Source organism: Mangifera indica, chromosome 5 (assembly GCF_011075055.1).
Source record: "Mangifera indica cultivar Alphonso chromosome 5, CATAS_Mindica_2.1, whole genome shotgun sequence".
In the NCBI taxonomy this organism is placed as follows: Eukaryota; Viridiplantae; Streptophyta; class Magnoliopsida; order Sapindales; family Anacardiaceae; genus Mangifera; species Mangifera indica.
In genome coordinates this window covers 17,236,048-17,251,782 of record NC_058141.1, presented here as the reverse complement: position 1 = coordinate 17,251,782, position 15,735 = coordinate 17,236,048, and the positions used below count along the sequence as shown (strand labels likewise).

General features: G+C 36.6%; 2 protein-coding genes, 1 long non-coding RNA gene and 1 pseudogene across 3 annotated transcripts; all 4 read right to left on the bottom strand.

The window, feature by feature from the left end:
- Nucleotides 1-175: 175 nt before the first annotated feature.
- On the bottom strand, nt 176-4,132 carry LOC123216610 (phospholipase A1 PLIP2, chloroplastic-like). The gene is made up of 5 exons (XM_044637085.1): nt 3,183-4,132; nt 2,000-2,500; nt 1,822-1,881; nt 1,170-1,586; nt 176-1,061 (listed from the first exon to the last, which is right to left on the bottom strand). Exons 1-5 carry the CDS (start codon nt 3,840-3,842, stop codon nt 483-485), a joined length of 2,217 nt encoding a protein of 738 aa, XP_044493020.1. The 5' UTR covers nt 3,843-4,132; the 3' UTR covers nt 176-482.
- Nucleotides 4,133-4,965: 833 nt separating this feature from the next.
- LOC123215725 lies at nt 4,966-5,687 on the bottom strand. The gene is made up of 3 exons (XR_006502146.1): nt 5,546-5,687; nt 5,271-5,424; nt 4,966-5,195 (listed from the first exon to the last, which is right to left on the bottom strand). It is a non-coding gene; the product is annotated as an uncharacterized LOC123215725 (long non-coding RNA).
- Nucleotides 5,688-6,649: 962 nt separating this feature from the next.
- LOC123215724 lies at nt 6,650-9,335 on the bottom strand (annotated as a pseudogene).
- A 363-nt stretch (nt 9,336-9,698) lies between these two features.
- Nucleotides 9,699-13,157, bottom strand: LOC123215979 (dnaJ protein ERDJ3B-like). Its single transcript, XM_044636308.1, has 10 exons — nt 12,869-13,157; nt 12,630-12,778; nt 12,405-12,537; nt 12,018-12,129; nt 11,611-11,727; nt 11,373-11,459; nt 10,606-10,665; nt 10,448-10,525; nt 10,249-10,320; nt 9,699-10,131 (listed from the first exon to the last, which is right to left on the bottom strand). Exons 1-10 carry the CDS (start codon nt 12,937-12,939, stop codon nt 9,973-9,975), a joined length of 1,038 nt encoding a protein of 345 aa, XP_044492243.1. The 5' UTR covers nt 12,940-13,157; the 3' UTR covers nt 9,699-9,972.
- Between the last annotated feature and the right edge of the window lie 2,578 nt (nt 13,158-15,735).

Genomic DNA, 15,735 nt, shown 5'->3' with positions numbered 1-15,735 from the left:
CTCAATTATTGATGACTGATTGAGATGTTTTGTATGTTTTTATGAAAATACCATCTACGTAATTTCTTAGTAGGCGAATTTCTTGCACCTACGCAACGCAACTCAAGGGAACACCTCACCACACGCATTGTCAATTTGTCTTATATCAGTTTCTTGATTAAATTGCTACTATCTCTCCAGCAAAAGATTATCCATACTGATCATAAATTGTAGCAACAACTCAACTTTTACAATCTTAACATTGCATGAAAAAAAATCGGCAGACTATAGTTATCCAACAGCGGAACCACACAGTAATCTCATTTTTGTATTGAATGATATTGACTGTCTTTTTTTTCTCTACATATCATTTCAATATTCCAATTGGCTTTTGATATCCAAATCCAATGAATAAAGAATCTAACCACAATATAGCCAGCCATGTGCCCTCACTGTACAATATTCTACCAAAAAGTATACACTGTGGCGACCCATTAGACCAATCAACTGAAGCTGATAATGTTAGATGCCCCAAGAAGTAACAATCGTGCAGGGAACAACAACACCACAAGCAAATGCATGTGCTGTGATGCAACAAGCCTGCTAAACCGTTTCAAGGATTCTTTACCTGTCTGTAGGATACCAGAAAACTTGAATTGCTCTAAGCCTAACTTCACTGACATCACTGGCCTTTCCACAACGATGCCAGCATTTATCCCATGCTGTAACATAAGAGGCCACCAAAACTTCCGACGATGCTCTCTCCTAGCCTTCCTGATTTGATTAAGCTCTTGGCGAATCACACTCCGCACACATCTTAAATAAGAATTCATGTCATGATCTCTTTGAATGGTTCCTTCGGAACCATATGAGCAGCGATCACTTAGGATCTCAAGGGGGTGTGGTGAGTTTAAGAATACCAACTTTGCAGCCTGCAGCTGCTTTTCATCATCACTCGTGTCCAACAATGGGCAGCTTAAAAAATATAACCCACTGCCAGAAGGAAGGAGGGGATGATTGGGAGAAAATTTCTCATCCGGTTGTAGTATCAGAAGCTCCCCCATTGGAGCATATAGTAGCTTCTGTAGTAAATGGCAGATAAATGTAAGTCAGCTACTTGAAATACATTATTCACTTGAATGTTAAATAAATTAATACTTCTTTCTGCCACTAGAAAATAGAAACTATACCTGGTTATTTAGACAAGGATGATTACGGAAGTTCCCATTTACAGCCTTCAGAAGCTCTGCAACATGATTAGGATAATTACAAGAGAAGGCTCGAGGGACTATATCTCTGTGCATTGTTATTGCCTGAACATGACTTCGTGGCAACCCAAGCTTTTGAAGAAGACGATCACCTCCACACATGATAGATGGTGCACCAAATGTTATCACGGGAAGCAAGGAAGATACTGGCACTTCACCCCGTATAAGCAACATCAGGTTTATAAGTAGTGACAAGCTACCCCCAAGAGAATGTCCAGTGAATCGGAATGTTGCAAATTTGCCACGAGCCTTTAGGTGTGCATGAACCTCAGGCAACATCTGTTCATATATCCCTTTTGCAGCCTCATATATACCTCTATGCACAAGCACATCAAATCCCTGGGGAAAAATTGCAATTGTCAGTCCTCGTAAACATATTCAATTGATTTCTTATTCCCTATGCATGAGAAATTGTTAAAACCATTCATCAAATATTACCTAAAATGGCTTTAAGAAAGCAAATATATCTTCCTCAAGCATCTCAAAGGTCGAGAATTCATTAATCAATTTAAAATTTAAAAAATAAGCTGAGAATAGCTATCAAAATTTGAATATATACAACTTAGAAAATTACCTCAAACTGGCAAGGCTCAAAAAGTAAATTTGCCTGCCAGGATGCCAAAGATTCAGACCCCTGCACATAAAGAACAAGTACATATAAGCCACCTAATGAAGAAAGTTTTGATGAGTGCCTCATATCCTTACTTAGATCAACTTTTAGGGAAAAAAAAAGAAAAGGCTATTTTCCATACCTGAATCACAAAGAACCTCGTACCACCGTGGTCATCATCACAAATGAACCACTCACAGAGTGATGAACGTGTCGAGTTCAAATCATCTGCAACAGCTTGCTTCACTTCCTCCTTTGCAGCAACCACAGCTGTCACAGAATCAGTGGTTGCCATTAAAGAAGCTACTTCTGCATTCATCATATTAATATTGACATCAGTTCTGCTGCAGTTTTCTGATAAATCTGCACCAGCCTCAGATTTTGAGGATGTGAATGGAAGAATGCTCTTTGTATGAGAATGTAGATAAGAAGCGGTAGAGGCAGCTATTTGATAAGCAGTAGATGCAGTAATTCGATAACCATTGTTCTTTTGCTCCTTGCCTTCGGCCTCATCTTTTGGCTTGTTTTCCTCTTCCTGCTTTTCAGAAGCCACCTGAACCTTCTCGGATTTCGTTGCCAAATCTTTTTTCTCTATTGAAGAAGTCACAAACCGTAGCCCACGAAATTTGAGTAGATTTCCTGCCTGAAATTATCAACAAGATATGAAATAAATCATTAAGCACAGATTCAAGAGATAAATATCAAAGCATATTAAATCCAATTTACAGACAATATGCTATTGACAGGTTAAATACCAATAAAAACGCCAAGAAAAGATCAGCTCTTCCAATACTTAAATAACTACTGAGGATAAGAGAAGAAACATCAATGGAATCTGTATGAGCAAAATGCATCAGAAATCACTCAATCACATCTATCAAACCCTAGAAATATCTAAATAGTGAAAATCTTGCCAAATGAAGTATCCATTTCTTCAACTTTTATTCCATTCAATTTGACATGGTACTTGGATGTGTTTATATGCATAATTTTGGAACATCGGTAGCAATGATCCTTTGAACTCCACAATATACATATTAACACAGGATGTTTCCACCAGATCTGAAGCAACTTAAATATTTTGCAAATACCCTAAGTTATTCACGATGGGAACATAGAGCATTAAAGAAATAAAGGAATTTCCAAAGACTTAAGCAATACACAAGCTCAAAGCCAAACAGTTGATAAGATTTCTTTGGACAAAATTTACATCAGCTCTCAATGCGTACAGATCAGAAAACTATGGATTTTCAAACAGGTTTCCGGCAAGGAAATTTCTGCCCTCAAACGGAAGAAAAAACAAAATCAGATGCAGTAAATCATACCTTGATTTTTGGAATGCAATAAGCCAAGTTCCCCAAATAAGACATTTGCGCGTAGAGCTTGGCTTCCCTTAATGACACCCTCCGTAACAAACTGGAAAAAGATTCTTTGTCAAACTCGAACTCTTTTTCGACATCATCAATTTTGCAAACTTCACATTGCTCTTCATCACCATGTTCAATATCGTCCATTTGACCATCAACAATATCACCCTGTTCCTTTTCCAATCCTTCACCTTCTCTCGTATCTTCTCTGCCTCGCCACAGAGACCTCACGTGCAGAATCTTCAACACCCAATTGACATCCTGCCCTTTCGTATACGACGTCCCCATTGTCGGTTCAATCTCGCAACCGTCTTCGACAATCGACTTCTCTCCATTCTCCACCAAAACAGCGTCTTCTAATGCAATCCCTTTATATCTTTTACTACTTCCACCACCTCCCCCCAGCCCCGGCCAAAAAGACTTCAAAGGATACCTAAAAGAAAATAACCTAGACGACAACGTTTTGTTAGGCGGCGTAGCCCCCGTAGATTTTTCCACCGTGGACTTCCCAACCGCACTCACTTGTTGTGTTGCGTTTGAACGGACTTCGAAGGCCCCACCCACAGAGATCGACGGAGTTATTCCGGAAATCCCGCTTTTCAAGCACAGAGTATCCATAACTTTCGCTCTCTGCTCTGATTCTCTTCCTTTTCTAATTATTTTCTTTATAAAATGTTATTGTAAGAGGACCAGAAAATGCTGATGTACGTAGGTGTCTCTCCGACGATTATGGCGTTAACGTGCACACACAACCTTTGACTTATTTTCGTTTTCTTCTTCTTCTTACTGTCGTAGCTGCTTCTTCTCAGATCAATTCTTTATAGACTGCGAAAGAAAGGGGAGGGGGGAGGAGAGCTTTTAAAGCCAGCAAGCGACGTTTGGCATGCGTTTGTAACCAAACAGGTCGCCCACCGCAGCTATATTTTTTTCGCCGACTTTTTATGTCATTTTTTTAAATATATTTTATATTAGTCAAAAAAGATTTTTTCCCATTAAACAGAACTATAAAATTATATGTATTTATTTTAGGTATATAAATATATACATATTTATATATATTATCATATAATTAGATAATTTTGAATTAAAAATAAAATAATATTTAATTATATGATAATATATATGAATATATATATATTTATATACCCAAAATAGATACACATAGTATTACTCTAAACAGAAATATTAAACCATCAGATGGCGAAAACGGCACCGTTCTAATAAAGTAATACTTTTTCCGCCTTGCACATGCTGATGACCTGTGTCAGGTTGTGCAGAACAGCGTGAACTTCAGCTTCGTAAGAAAGCGCGTGGGAAGGGATGGGGCCCACCAACTTAAGACTAGTCTTTTAGAAATACTCTTTCTGAAGGATATTGCCACGTCAACGATGTAGATGAACTAAAATGTAGCCAAAGTGACGTGTCTGTAAAGCATTAAGCTTTTCAGTTCAATTTTTGGGCTGACTCCCAGACTTCTGGCCTCACACGCCGCCTTAGCTCGACACCTGTCATTTTTTCCTTCCTCTAGACTCTTTTTGTTCTGGAGTGAATTTATAGAAAATTAAATTCCCGATATTCTGGCCGAGGTTAAGGGGATATATATATACTTTATTATATATATTAATTAATGTTATGATAAACGTTGACGCTATTTTTTTAATCAAACAGAAGTACGTAATATTACGTCTTTACGTCATAATAAGTTACGATAGTTATGAGAAAAAGATAGAATAAAAACAAATGAATAAGATATAACTACATTTTTAACATGGTTTAATTTATAATGAAATTTTTAGTGTCGCAATTTGCACTGTAACACATAGGGGCAAAAAAAAATCGTCCGAGGAAGCCAACAGTATGATGGACAACGGAATGAACTACAGCAAGAAACATCTTTGGGCTCTGCACTACTTGTTAATCAACGGTGGAAAAGGTACGGAGAAGAAAGTAAAGCCTTTGCTCCTGATTTTCCTATAAAATCTTTGTCATGTTACACTGGGAATACTTTAGAACCCAAAAAGATAAATTTCAATTACATATCCTAACCTCGAACTCCCTTGATTTTCTTCTTCTGATCTTCTGTAAGAGATGTGGGAAACAGAACCTCAAATGTGACAAAAAGGTCTCCTTTCTTGTTGCTAAAATGCAATGGCATTCCTTCGCCTTTGAACTTTATCACTTCCTTGGGCTTAGTGATTCCCTGAAGAAAAAATAAAAGTATGTCATCAAAGTTTGAGAGTCATTCCCTTCCCAGTTCGTTTAATCAGTAACCATAATCCGATCAAATGGTTTAAAGGTTTAAAGGATACGCTCAGGCTAACCTCTGAGCTAATGTCAACCAAATGTTCATCAAGGTGCTTAAGGGTCTCTCAAAACCGACAAGAGCTTGAACCTGGAAGGAGGCAAGCAGGAAGAACTCCAATAAGACCGGATGGTTTTTCTTCAAAAGGGATGAGTAACCCTACTCTTGTCAAAATATATATTTATATTAATATTACTAGAATTGAGATTTACCGGAGTAATAGTGACAGTTGTATGCAAGTCATTTCCTTCCCTTCTGAAGGTATCACGGGTTGCTGTGCGAATTTGGATTTGCAAAGAGTGAGAGTTATCATCCATTGCAGAGCGAATATACAACAGACAAATTACAACCAAGGGTAGAAAACTAACCTTCAGATCTCCAGGTTCCCCATGTATTATTGGTTCACCATCTTCAGAGAAAACCACCTCCTGAAACACATTGAATTTTTAAAAAGAAAAAAAAAGCCAGTGAAAAATACAAAAACAATAAATGGGCGCTAATAATAGCACCTCATGTTTTCCACAAGCCTTAACAAACTTTTGAAATATTTGACAATTGAAATTACATCTAAGATGTATTAAATTGCCTTGTGATGGTACATGTTAAATATACTCTCAGACAAATAAAAGTGTGTTGAAATTATATAAAACAGAAAAGCAACTGATACTAGACCATAAATATATTTACACCAGATTGCATGCTCACAATGTGAATAAACTGCTCACACAGAAGGTGTCATTATGGTCTATCGAGGCAAACTTCAGCTTCTAACAAAAAGTAACTGTTCTTGACTTTTGATAGATAAAATTGTGAAAGAAAAAGTCCTGTTGGTTGTGGATGAGATGCATTAATTTGGATTCAATTTACAGAAGTGTGTTGAAAAGCAGAAACAAATCAGAAGAGTTTCATAATTGAAAGACATCATAAGTAAATAAACAAGGTGATCCATTAAATGATAATGCACTTAAGTGCTATAAAGTATATAGATATGACATTACTTATCAATTATTTCAATCAAGGTGATACTTTATTTAATAAAAAAAGAAATCCAGCAAAACTATTTAAGGACTGTAAGGTCAATCATACATATAAGCAGGATGTTATCAATCTTCAGGTCACAAAATATGTTAACATTGTACCAGATCTTTATTTTTTTTTTCCCATTGAACTTAACCAACCTAGAAAAACTTCCAAATGAAAGAACAAAAGCCAACCAAGTAATGTACAGAAGAATACAGATCAGTAACAAATAACCGAACCAAGAATACAGGATAAATTAACAAATTAAATATACAACATCAGTGCGGATATAGTCGATAAGCTAAAGCAGCAACGGTTAACCAAACCAGCTAATTAAACCTGGATGAAGTATGTACTCAGTCAACACTACAATGGATCTGTGTCTCAAAATCTGAGCACCAGTGATCCTCTAAAAAATAAGTCAGCAACGCTGTCACTCAGTTCTAATAAGATCCCTTCTCTTATTCTTCATCATCTCAGCATGCCTAGCAAAGACATTGGAGACATAAAATGTACCAGAGAATTTCGCTTTTTGAGCCAATTCTTCAAGTAAATCAAGTTTACCAGCTCTGGATAAGTCAGCTGCAAACTTGTTGTAGTCAAGTTGTGGAGCCTTCATTCCTTTCTCAATCATCTCTTCCAGAAACTTATACGCCTCTCCTGATCATCCCTGTTTACTTAGCCCACAATGAAAACAGTATAGGAATTGTCATCAGGGCAACAACCCTTCCTAATCATCTCATTCCAAACTGCATGACCCATTTCATAGTTTCTCATTTGAAAGTAAGATTTCATGATCATATTGTAAGTATGGATAGTCAGTTCTTTGCCACTCTGAATCATGTTCTTGTATATCCTCACTGCATAATTTGGCATTCTTTGACTTGTCATCAATTTAATTAATGCATTGTAGATGCATGACTCAGGTGGATAACTCCTTTCTTGCATCTCCTGTAACAATTCAAAAACTAGGTCCATCCTCTTCTGAGACCCAAATCCTGTGATCAAACAGGTGTAAACTGCGGCATCTGGCAGACACCGGATTTAAGCATCGCATCAAAATACTCCACCGCTTCTTTCATTTTCCTTTGCTTGCAAAAATCCCAGATCATGATTGTATAGCTGTGGACATTAGGTGAAGGACCCTTGGCTTTCATTATCTCAAACAACTTGATTGAATCAGATCTCTTCTTACTCCTCAACAACCCTACAAACATAAAGTTATGGACAACAATGTCAGGCTTAAATCCCTTATCGATCATATCATTCCACACTCTCCCTGCCTCCATCAAGTTCTTCACTCTACACCATCCATTGAGTAACATTGTATATGTGATCAAATTTGGTGTAAACCTATCTTTCAACTTCTCAAAAAGAAACTGTGCTTCTTTACCAAGCTTTGCCCTTCCAAGACTATCAGGCAATAAATTTATAGTATCAATACCCACTTTATATTTATACTTCTTCATCAACTCAAATATTGCAACTGCTTTCTTCCTCTCCTTGGCAGCAGCAAAAGCATTCATAGCAATCTTAAATGTGTCCATGGTCAAAAGATTTTTTGCACCCATTTCTTCAAACATGGACAACATTGTCTCAAACTGTCTGGTCTTCCCCAATATACTCGTCATTGCATTTTAAGTCCTAGAATCATGTGCAAATCCAGGCTTCTCTCCTGCCCAACAGAAAATCAAAAGGCTGGTTTTCTGGCATGACGAAATCGTTCTAATACTTCTATAACTAAATCATGAGATAAACTGATCCCATATTCATCAAGAACCGCCTGCATGTTTTGATCCAACGCAAACAATTCATCAATCACCTTGCATACCCTCTCTACTTCCTTAGGATCCACACTACACTTACCATTAAAACTTCCAACATTAACATCTGATTCCACGTCACCATCAACATCTGAGCTATCATGACTAACACTAGAGAAACCCTTATAATTCAAATCCAAAACTTTCGCTGGAAAATTCATTTTTTTCAATGAAGAAATTGAAACACTTAACAACGTGTGGGGCAAAGCAAATGAAACTTGACAAAGAGAATGACGGTGACTACCATAAAAAGGAGAACTACTATAAAAAGGAGAATTTAACGAACGAGAAAAGGACAGAGAACTACCAGGAGACATCCACACCTCCCCTCTCCCAGGAGAGGGGTTTTCCCCGATGGCAAGGTGAGATTTATTACACTTACGTTGGAAGGGGGGTGGGGTAGTCAGGCTCTTGCTAGGACTGCGTAGACAGCTAGGGTGAGGGTTAGGGTTAGTGTAATGTATCAATTTATTGAGGTTTAATTTGGAAAAAAGTGGGAGAAGGAGAAGGAAAGGGGGAAGGGGAGGTAGTCTTGGAGAAGAAGGAAGTTATTTGGCGCCGTGGATTGACCAGCGGTGCTCTGCCATTACTCTGGAGCTTCGATGAAGACATTGTTGTTCTAAAAACAGAAACTGAACACAGGAATGAATGGATACTTTTATTTTTCTCTGGAGTGTAAAGAATAAAGAATAAAGAACGGAAGCGTATTAAGCTTTACCTTTAACTTCAGTGGGCGCGCGAATTGTTACGGCTTCTTCCCTTTGGCGGGAATTCGGGTGAAGTTGACAATGAGCTGTGGGCATTTATATAAAACAAATAATTTTAGAATTGTGTTGTAAACTGCTCCTCTGAGCTGTGAGAAGACCATGAAAATCCAAACCCATCGAGGGCCAGTTAGGCCCAACCTAACTACCTACGGCTGCCTATGATCATGGCACACTTGCCCTGGTTCCTACTTCCATCATAGAGTGATTAAGCCCTGAGGTTCTTTCACTCCAACGGTACTTAAATCACGCCTATGGAAAGTTTCTTTTACTGCAAGCGTGCTTTACCTAAGGGTTTCTCTTAGATTAACGTACTCTTCTGTTTTCAAAAGCTACATTTTCTTTTACATTTTTGTAGGCTTTTTTACATTGATAATGTGACCAATTCAGCTTTGGAACATCATGAAGATCGGAACCTAGATATAAACCAAAGCATAAATGTCATATTGCTAAAATGTATTCAAGCACGGTAAAATTTCGCCTTCTTTTGAGTTCATTTAGTAGAAATCGATCAATTTCATGCAAAGGTGGCTTACAAGCTAAAAAGGAAAAAATTCCGAAAGAATAGACAGGCAACAATACATTCATTTTAGTCTCCAATTTTGAATATAGCTCATATGGGCAGAAAAAAAATTGTGTCGGGAAGCCAACAGTATGATAGACAACGGAATGAACTACAGCATGAGACATCTTTAGGCTCTGCACTACTTGTTAATCAACGGTGGAAAAAGTACAAAGATGAAAGTAAAACCTTAGCTCCTGATTTTCCTATATAAATCTTTGTAATGTTACACTGGGAATACCTTAGAACCCAAAAAGATTCATTTCAATTATATATCCTAGCCTAGAACTTCCTTGATTTTCTTCTTCTGGTCTTCTGTAAGAGCTGTGGGAAACAGAACCTCGAATGTGACATAAAGGTCTCCTTTCTTCTTGCTAAAATGCAATGGCATTCCTTCGCCTTTGAACTTTCTCACTTCCTTGGGCTTAGTGATTCCCTGAAGAAAAAATAAAAATTATGTCATCAAATAAGTTTGAGAGTTTAGCCCTTTCCAGCTCATTTACTCAGCAGCCACAGTCAGATCAAATGGTTTAAAGGCTATGCTAATGCTAACCTTTGAGCTAATGTCAACCAAATGTTCATCAAGGTGCTTAAGGGTCTTCTCAAAACCGACAAGAGCTTGAACCTACAAGGAAGCAAGCAGGTCGAACTCCAATGAGACTTGATGGATGGTTTTGTTCAAAAAGGGATAAGTATCCCCTACTCTTGTCAAAATATATATTTATAATAATATTACTAGAAATGAGATTTACCAGAGTAATTGTTACAGTTGTATGCAAGTCATTTCCTTCCCTTCTGAAGGTATCATGGGTTGCTGTGCGAATACGGAACTGTAAAGAGTGTGAGAGTTATTATCTGTTGCACAGTGAATACATAACATACAAATTACAAACAAGGGTTGAAAACCAACCTTCAGATCTCCAGGTTCCCCATCTATTATTGGTTCACCATCTTCATAGAAAACTACCTCCTGAAACAAATTGAATTTAAAAAAAAAGCTAGTGAAAAATACAAAAACAAAAAAAGGGCACGAATAATAGCACCTCAGGTTTTCTGCAAACTTTAACACACTTTTGAACCATTGGACAATTGAAATTACATCTAAGAAGATGTATTAAATTGCCTTTTTACATGTTAAATATGCTCTTGGACAAATAAAAAGTGTGTTAAGATTCTGTAAAACAAAAAAACCACTGATACTGGCCCAAAAAGTGAATAAACTGCTGATACAGAAGGTGTCATTATGGTCTGACAAGGCAAACTTCAGCTTCTACAAGAAGTAACTGCCTTGACTTTTAACAGATGAAATTGTGAAAGAAGAGGTCAACTGTGAACCAGATGCATGAATTCGGATTCAACTTAAGAAGGGTGTCAAAATGCAGAAACAAATTAAAAGAGTTTTAAAACTGAAAGACATCATAAGTAAAATAACAAGGTCCACAGATTTGATCATTCGAAGTTTCCCTCAAGAGTTTCAGCTGAGCAGAGATCCTTATTGCTTTTTCTATTCATTAAATAAAAATGCACTGAAGTAGGGAGGAAGGGTAGTGGGCTGAACAGTAAAGTCATCACTTCCAATCACATCTTCCAAAGTTTCAAAGGGCAAGATCATTAAGTTCCAAAGGAAATGGTAATATTATATGCCCCTAGGTATAAAATGAATGGTATAAAACTTACTTGTCCATCTTGCATTCCTGTTTCAATATCAACAGTGACAAAATATCCCTCCCGCTCATATTTGACATTTTGGCATTGCTCACAGACCTGAAAGATTATAATAGGGAATTTAATAAAGCTGCAAACATATAAAAATGAAAGGCCAAACTTTGAATGAGCAATGTGTCCACAATCAGTTTGCTAAGGCAAATTACAAAATTTCATAAGCCTTGCTACAAAACTGTCAAGAGGCATATACCTGCTCAGTCATCTGTTGGAACATCCCTGGAGCAATTTGCTTGTGATAGACCTCATTTCTGCAGTTGCACCGTCTTTTGCCAGGAGCTGGCTTTATGATGTTTTTCTCCCGCCAAACCTGGTGAATCCCACATTACAATTGGAAACAAACCAACAACTAATTTACACTGCTCTTTAATTTTCTACTGCTGCCGTTTATCTTTCTGGTAGATTCATAAAAAACAATATTTGTCTCTCCAACAGAATCTAAGACTAGGGGTTAGAAATGTAACACTTACATATGCACAAGACAAATTCGTCTAATAAAAGCTATAACCAACTTTATATCTTACATCACATGAGACTGACAGATCTTTCAAACTTTTCTTATCGCAGCTAACAGAATCCATGTGCATGCAAGATTCTCACCTTCAGTGAACCTCCCATGTATAAATCTTCTAGTGTTGCATCCAGCTCAACAATCACATCATCACCTTTAGCAATTTTCTCTTCCTCTTCCATTTGACCTCCACCAAAGAAACTAGTAAAAAACCATCATCTGGTCAGCAATGACAGACTCTTGAAACAAAATTTAATAGTATTACTAATGCAATTGTTATTATAATTACTGCTTGTGAAAAAATCTCAAAACAGAAAACTTACGTTGGTTTGCAAGACATAAAAGTAAAGAAATTCCTTCTTGGCGATTACTTGCTTTAGTAGTTACATTTTATTATAAACGTAAGGGTAACCCAATAATAGAAAATTTTAACGATTGGATAAATTGAAAAAACGGAAGGATTCAAAATAGCTTACGAGCTAAAAATGTCTTGAATGTTGACGCCCATGCCTCCACCTCTGCCACCACTGGCGGCATGCTGTTTCAGCCCTTCTTCTCCGTACCTATCGTATATATTTCTCTTCTCATTATCCGATAAAACTTCGTAAGCTATTAATCAACCAAATTAATTAGAATTATCAATCCAAATTCCAAAATTAATATATTTCATTAAAAAAAAATTAAACATGAGTAAAACCTACCATTGTTAATTTCAGCGAATCGCTTGTTAGCCTCTTCATTGCCCTGGTTCTTATCAGGATGGTACTTCAATGCCAGCTTTCTATATGCTCTTTTGATCTGCTCGTCTGATGCTCCCCTCGGTACTTGCAATATATCATAATAGCTCTTCCTGCAACCATTCAAAACACACATTTCAGCTATAACCACGACTTTTTTCAGGAAGCGAGAGAAATTGATGTACATCTATAAGAATTCGTACCCCGCAATGGTGGTAAGAGCGTAACAAAGAACGCATAATAGGAACAGAAATATTTTCCTTTGATGCGCCATGAATAAGCGAATCAGGAGAGAGTTAAATATCTCTCCAAAATTACGAATCTATGGTTTTATTTGAGATCTTGTGAAATTCTGAGATAATGCTATTATAAATCAAGAATGCAAAAGAGGTCACAATTATTCGCCTAAACTCTCCTCACTCTCTATAACTCTGTTTTTATTTTTTCCCCGGCCTAGAGTCCCTGAAACTCGGCTTGTAGTTAAACACGAAGTAGAAGACAAGGCAACGACTTGACCAGTGAATAACTTTGGCAACGTGTTCCTTGTAGATACTAGCCAATCAGCGTGAGCTTATTGTTGTCCCAACCAATAAATATAAGCCACGTGGATTTTCAGTTCAATCAAGGTCCCGATCTGTTTCTTGGAAATTTTCAGTTGCAACTGGGTAGCTTACTCAGCGCTGGACACCGTCTTCGGTGATTCGTAAAGTCCATTGGATCCGGACCGGGACATCGGGCTTAGGCCCGATAAAGGCCCCGGCTGACTTGTTGACCTTGCAATCTGGTCCAGTGGGCCCCAGGGACCAGCCAGTCTCTATTCTTGTGCTTAGGGCCCGTTCCGGTCCCAGTGACAGGGCCCTGAGCCCGCTGGCGCAAGCGATCCCAATGTTTGAGCTCCCTGCCCGAACCAATTAGAAACCATTTAGGACCCGTAAGGTCTCCAAATTAAAAAATTAAAATCAATAAAACTATATATATTTATTTTTGATACATAATTTATATATACAGATAAGATGTTATTATGTAATTAGATATTTTTATTTATCATATGATGACATATTTTAAAATTACCTAATTATATGATGATATATCACTGTGTACACAAATTGTGTACCAAAAATGGGTACACATAACATTGCTCAATTAAAATATATTTATGTGCAAGAGCAACAGCCATTCCACCATTGCAATATTCATTTCACCACAAAATAATGCTACTATTAATATTACAGTTACGAACCAATCTTACTGTCTTATTCACACAGTTTGATGAAATATTCTATGATTGAATTATTTTAAAATAAAAAAATAAATTATTATATTCATTTATATAAATAAGTTATTAAAATTTATTAATATATATAATTTTATTTTAATATTATATTTTTTATGTTTCTCATTAACTCATTTGTATAATATATGTTTTAATGTATTTAAAATATTTTAAATTATAAATAAAATAATTAATTAAAATTAGATCATAATAGAGTGATATTTTGCTTTGGAAGGAGTAATCGAGAGGTTTAAACAATGGGATGTTTTGGTTTAGAGGGTTTGTTTTAAATTTTGCTAGTTTTAGAGTGATTTGATAAATTTGAAAAGTGATTTTTTTTGGGATAATATAATGATTTAATTTTTTAAGTATTATGTCAAGAAAATTTTTTATTAATAATTGTTATAAACTAAAGTCTTATGTTTAATTAATACAATATAAGTGAATGATATATAAGTGTGAGAGATTAAATTTTAATATAAACTAATTGATTTTTATAATATAAATTTTAACTTTTATATTTATATACTCAATATTTTTTTGATATGGGATCATAGTATGAGTCAAATGACGGACTGAATAATTTAAAGTATTTTTGAAGACAAGTGACGCCTATCAAAAAATGAATTCAGCCTATGATGGTTGCACTTAACAAAAATGGTCAGCCTAATAGCTCACCTATAGTGGGTACACTTAATCAAAATGGTCAATCTAATGATCGACCTAACAATCAGTGTATGGTGGTTGCACTTAATCAAAATGTTCAGTTTAACACCTGCCTATAGTAGTTGCATTATAAATATAATATCAGTGTAAAAGATTAGACTTTAATATAAGTTAATTAATTTTGTGTAATAATAATTAATATGAGGTGGAAAATGTTTTTGCCCATACCTGGGGTGGGGACTAGGGCTGGATACGAGCCTGAACAGGGCCCAACTCATTTTCGGCTTGTTTTCAGTGAGCCCAAGCTCGGGCTCATCGAGCTCGCTAAACACATGTTCGTGTCTGACTCGTTTCATAATTTTAGTGTTTATGTTCGTGTGTTCGGGCTCGAGTTCGCTTTGAGCTCATATTTCAAGGAACAAACGATGTCGTTTTTTGCTTAAAATTATGTTTTTTTTATTTGAGTGAGGGGCTCGTTTAACCGGTGTTTAGATTCAGGTTTGTATTCGTTTTTTGCTTAAAATTCAGGCTTGTGTTCGGGCTCGGGCTCGTTCGATCAAAGCTCGTTTCGAGCCCGAACAAGCTCGCTTTGAATCCAGCCCTAGTGGGGACATGTAATTTACTCTTTTGCCAACGGCTAACCAATTTTTTGACTTGCTATTACCGAAAGCGCGCTTGGTTTACAATTACAACACCATCCACGTCCTTCACGCTAGTTACTTTTTCAACTTCGTTTGCAGACAACCGATGTCTACTTGACCAAAAGATCTCTCCACGTTCATGATTCAAGAAATGAATAATTACCTGAAATACGGAAATTCCCTAGCTCAAGCTTTCTTTCCAATCGACAGGTTGTGGGATGAAAACTCCAGTAGGGCATTGGAAAGTTCTTGAATACTATTCCTAAGTTTTGGCTTTTTTAACCCCAGTTTTTAAACTATTTGATTTAAGATTCAGAATCAGAAGTCTGATTAAGTAACAAAGTAAATGCCGCATAATTCCAGAATCAAATTGCATAGTTGAAAAATAGCATTGCTAAATTCATAACATAATATCTGCTTCTGCCAAAATCGTTCGCTGAATTGGGAGACATACGCGGCTTTGGGCCAGAGCCCAAATAATCTGAGTTTG

Coding starts and splice junctions, on each gene's coding strand:
- LOC123216610 (XM_044637085.1), bottom strand. CDS start 3,842: ATGGATACTCTGTGCTTGAAAAGCGGGATTTCCGGAATAACTCCGTCG. Junction 1,587..1,821: donor TTGAGCCTTGCCAGTTTGAG/GTAATTTTCTAA, acceptor ATTTTTCCCCAG/GGATTTGATGTGCTTGTGCA. Junction 1,062..1,169: donor ATCCTTGTCTAAATAACCAG/GTATAGTTTCTA, acceptor CATTTACTACAG/AAGCTACTATATGCTCCAAT.
- LOC123215979 (XM_044636308.1), bottom strand. CDS start 12,939: ATGGCGCATCAAAGGAAAATATTTCTGTTCCTATTATGCGTTCTTTGT. Junction 12,538..12,629: donor ATTCGCTGAAATTAACAATG/GTAGGTTTTACT, acceptor GTTGATTAATAG/CTTACGAAGTTTTATCGGAT. Junction 10,526..10,605: donor GGGAACCTGGAGATCTGAAG/GTTGGTTTTCAA, acceptor CACTCTTTACAG/TTCCGTATTCGCACAGCAAC.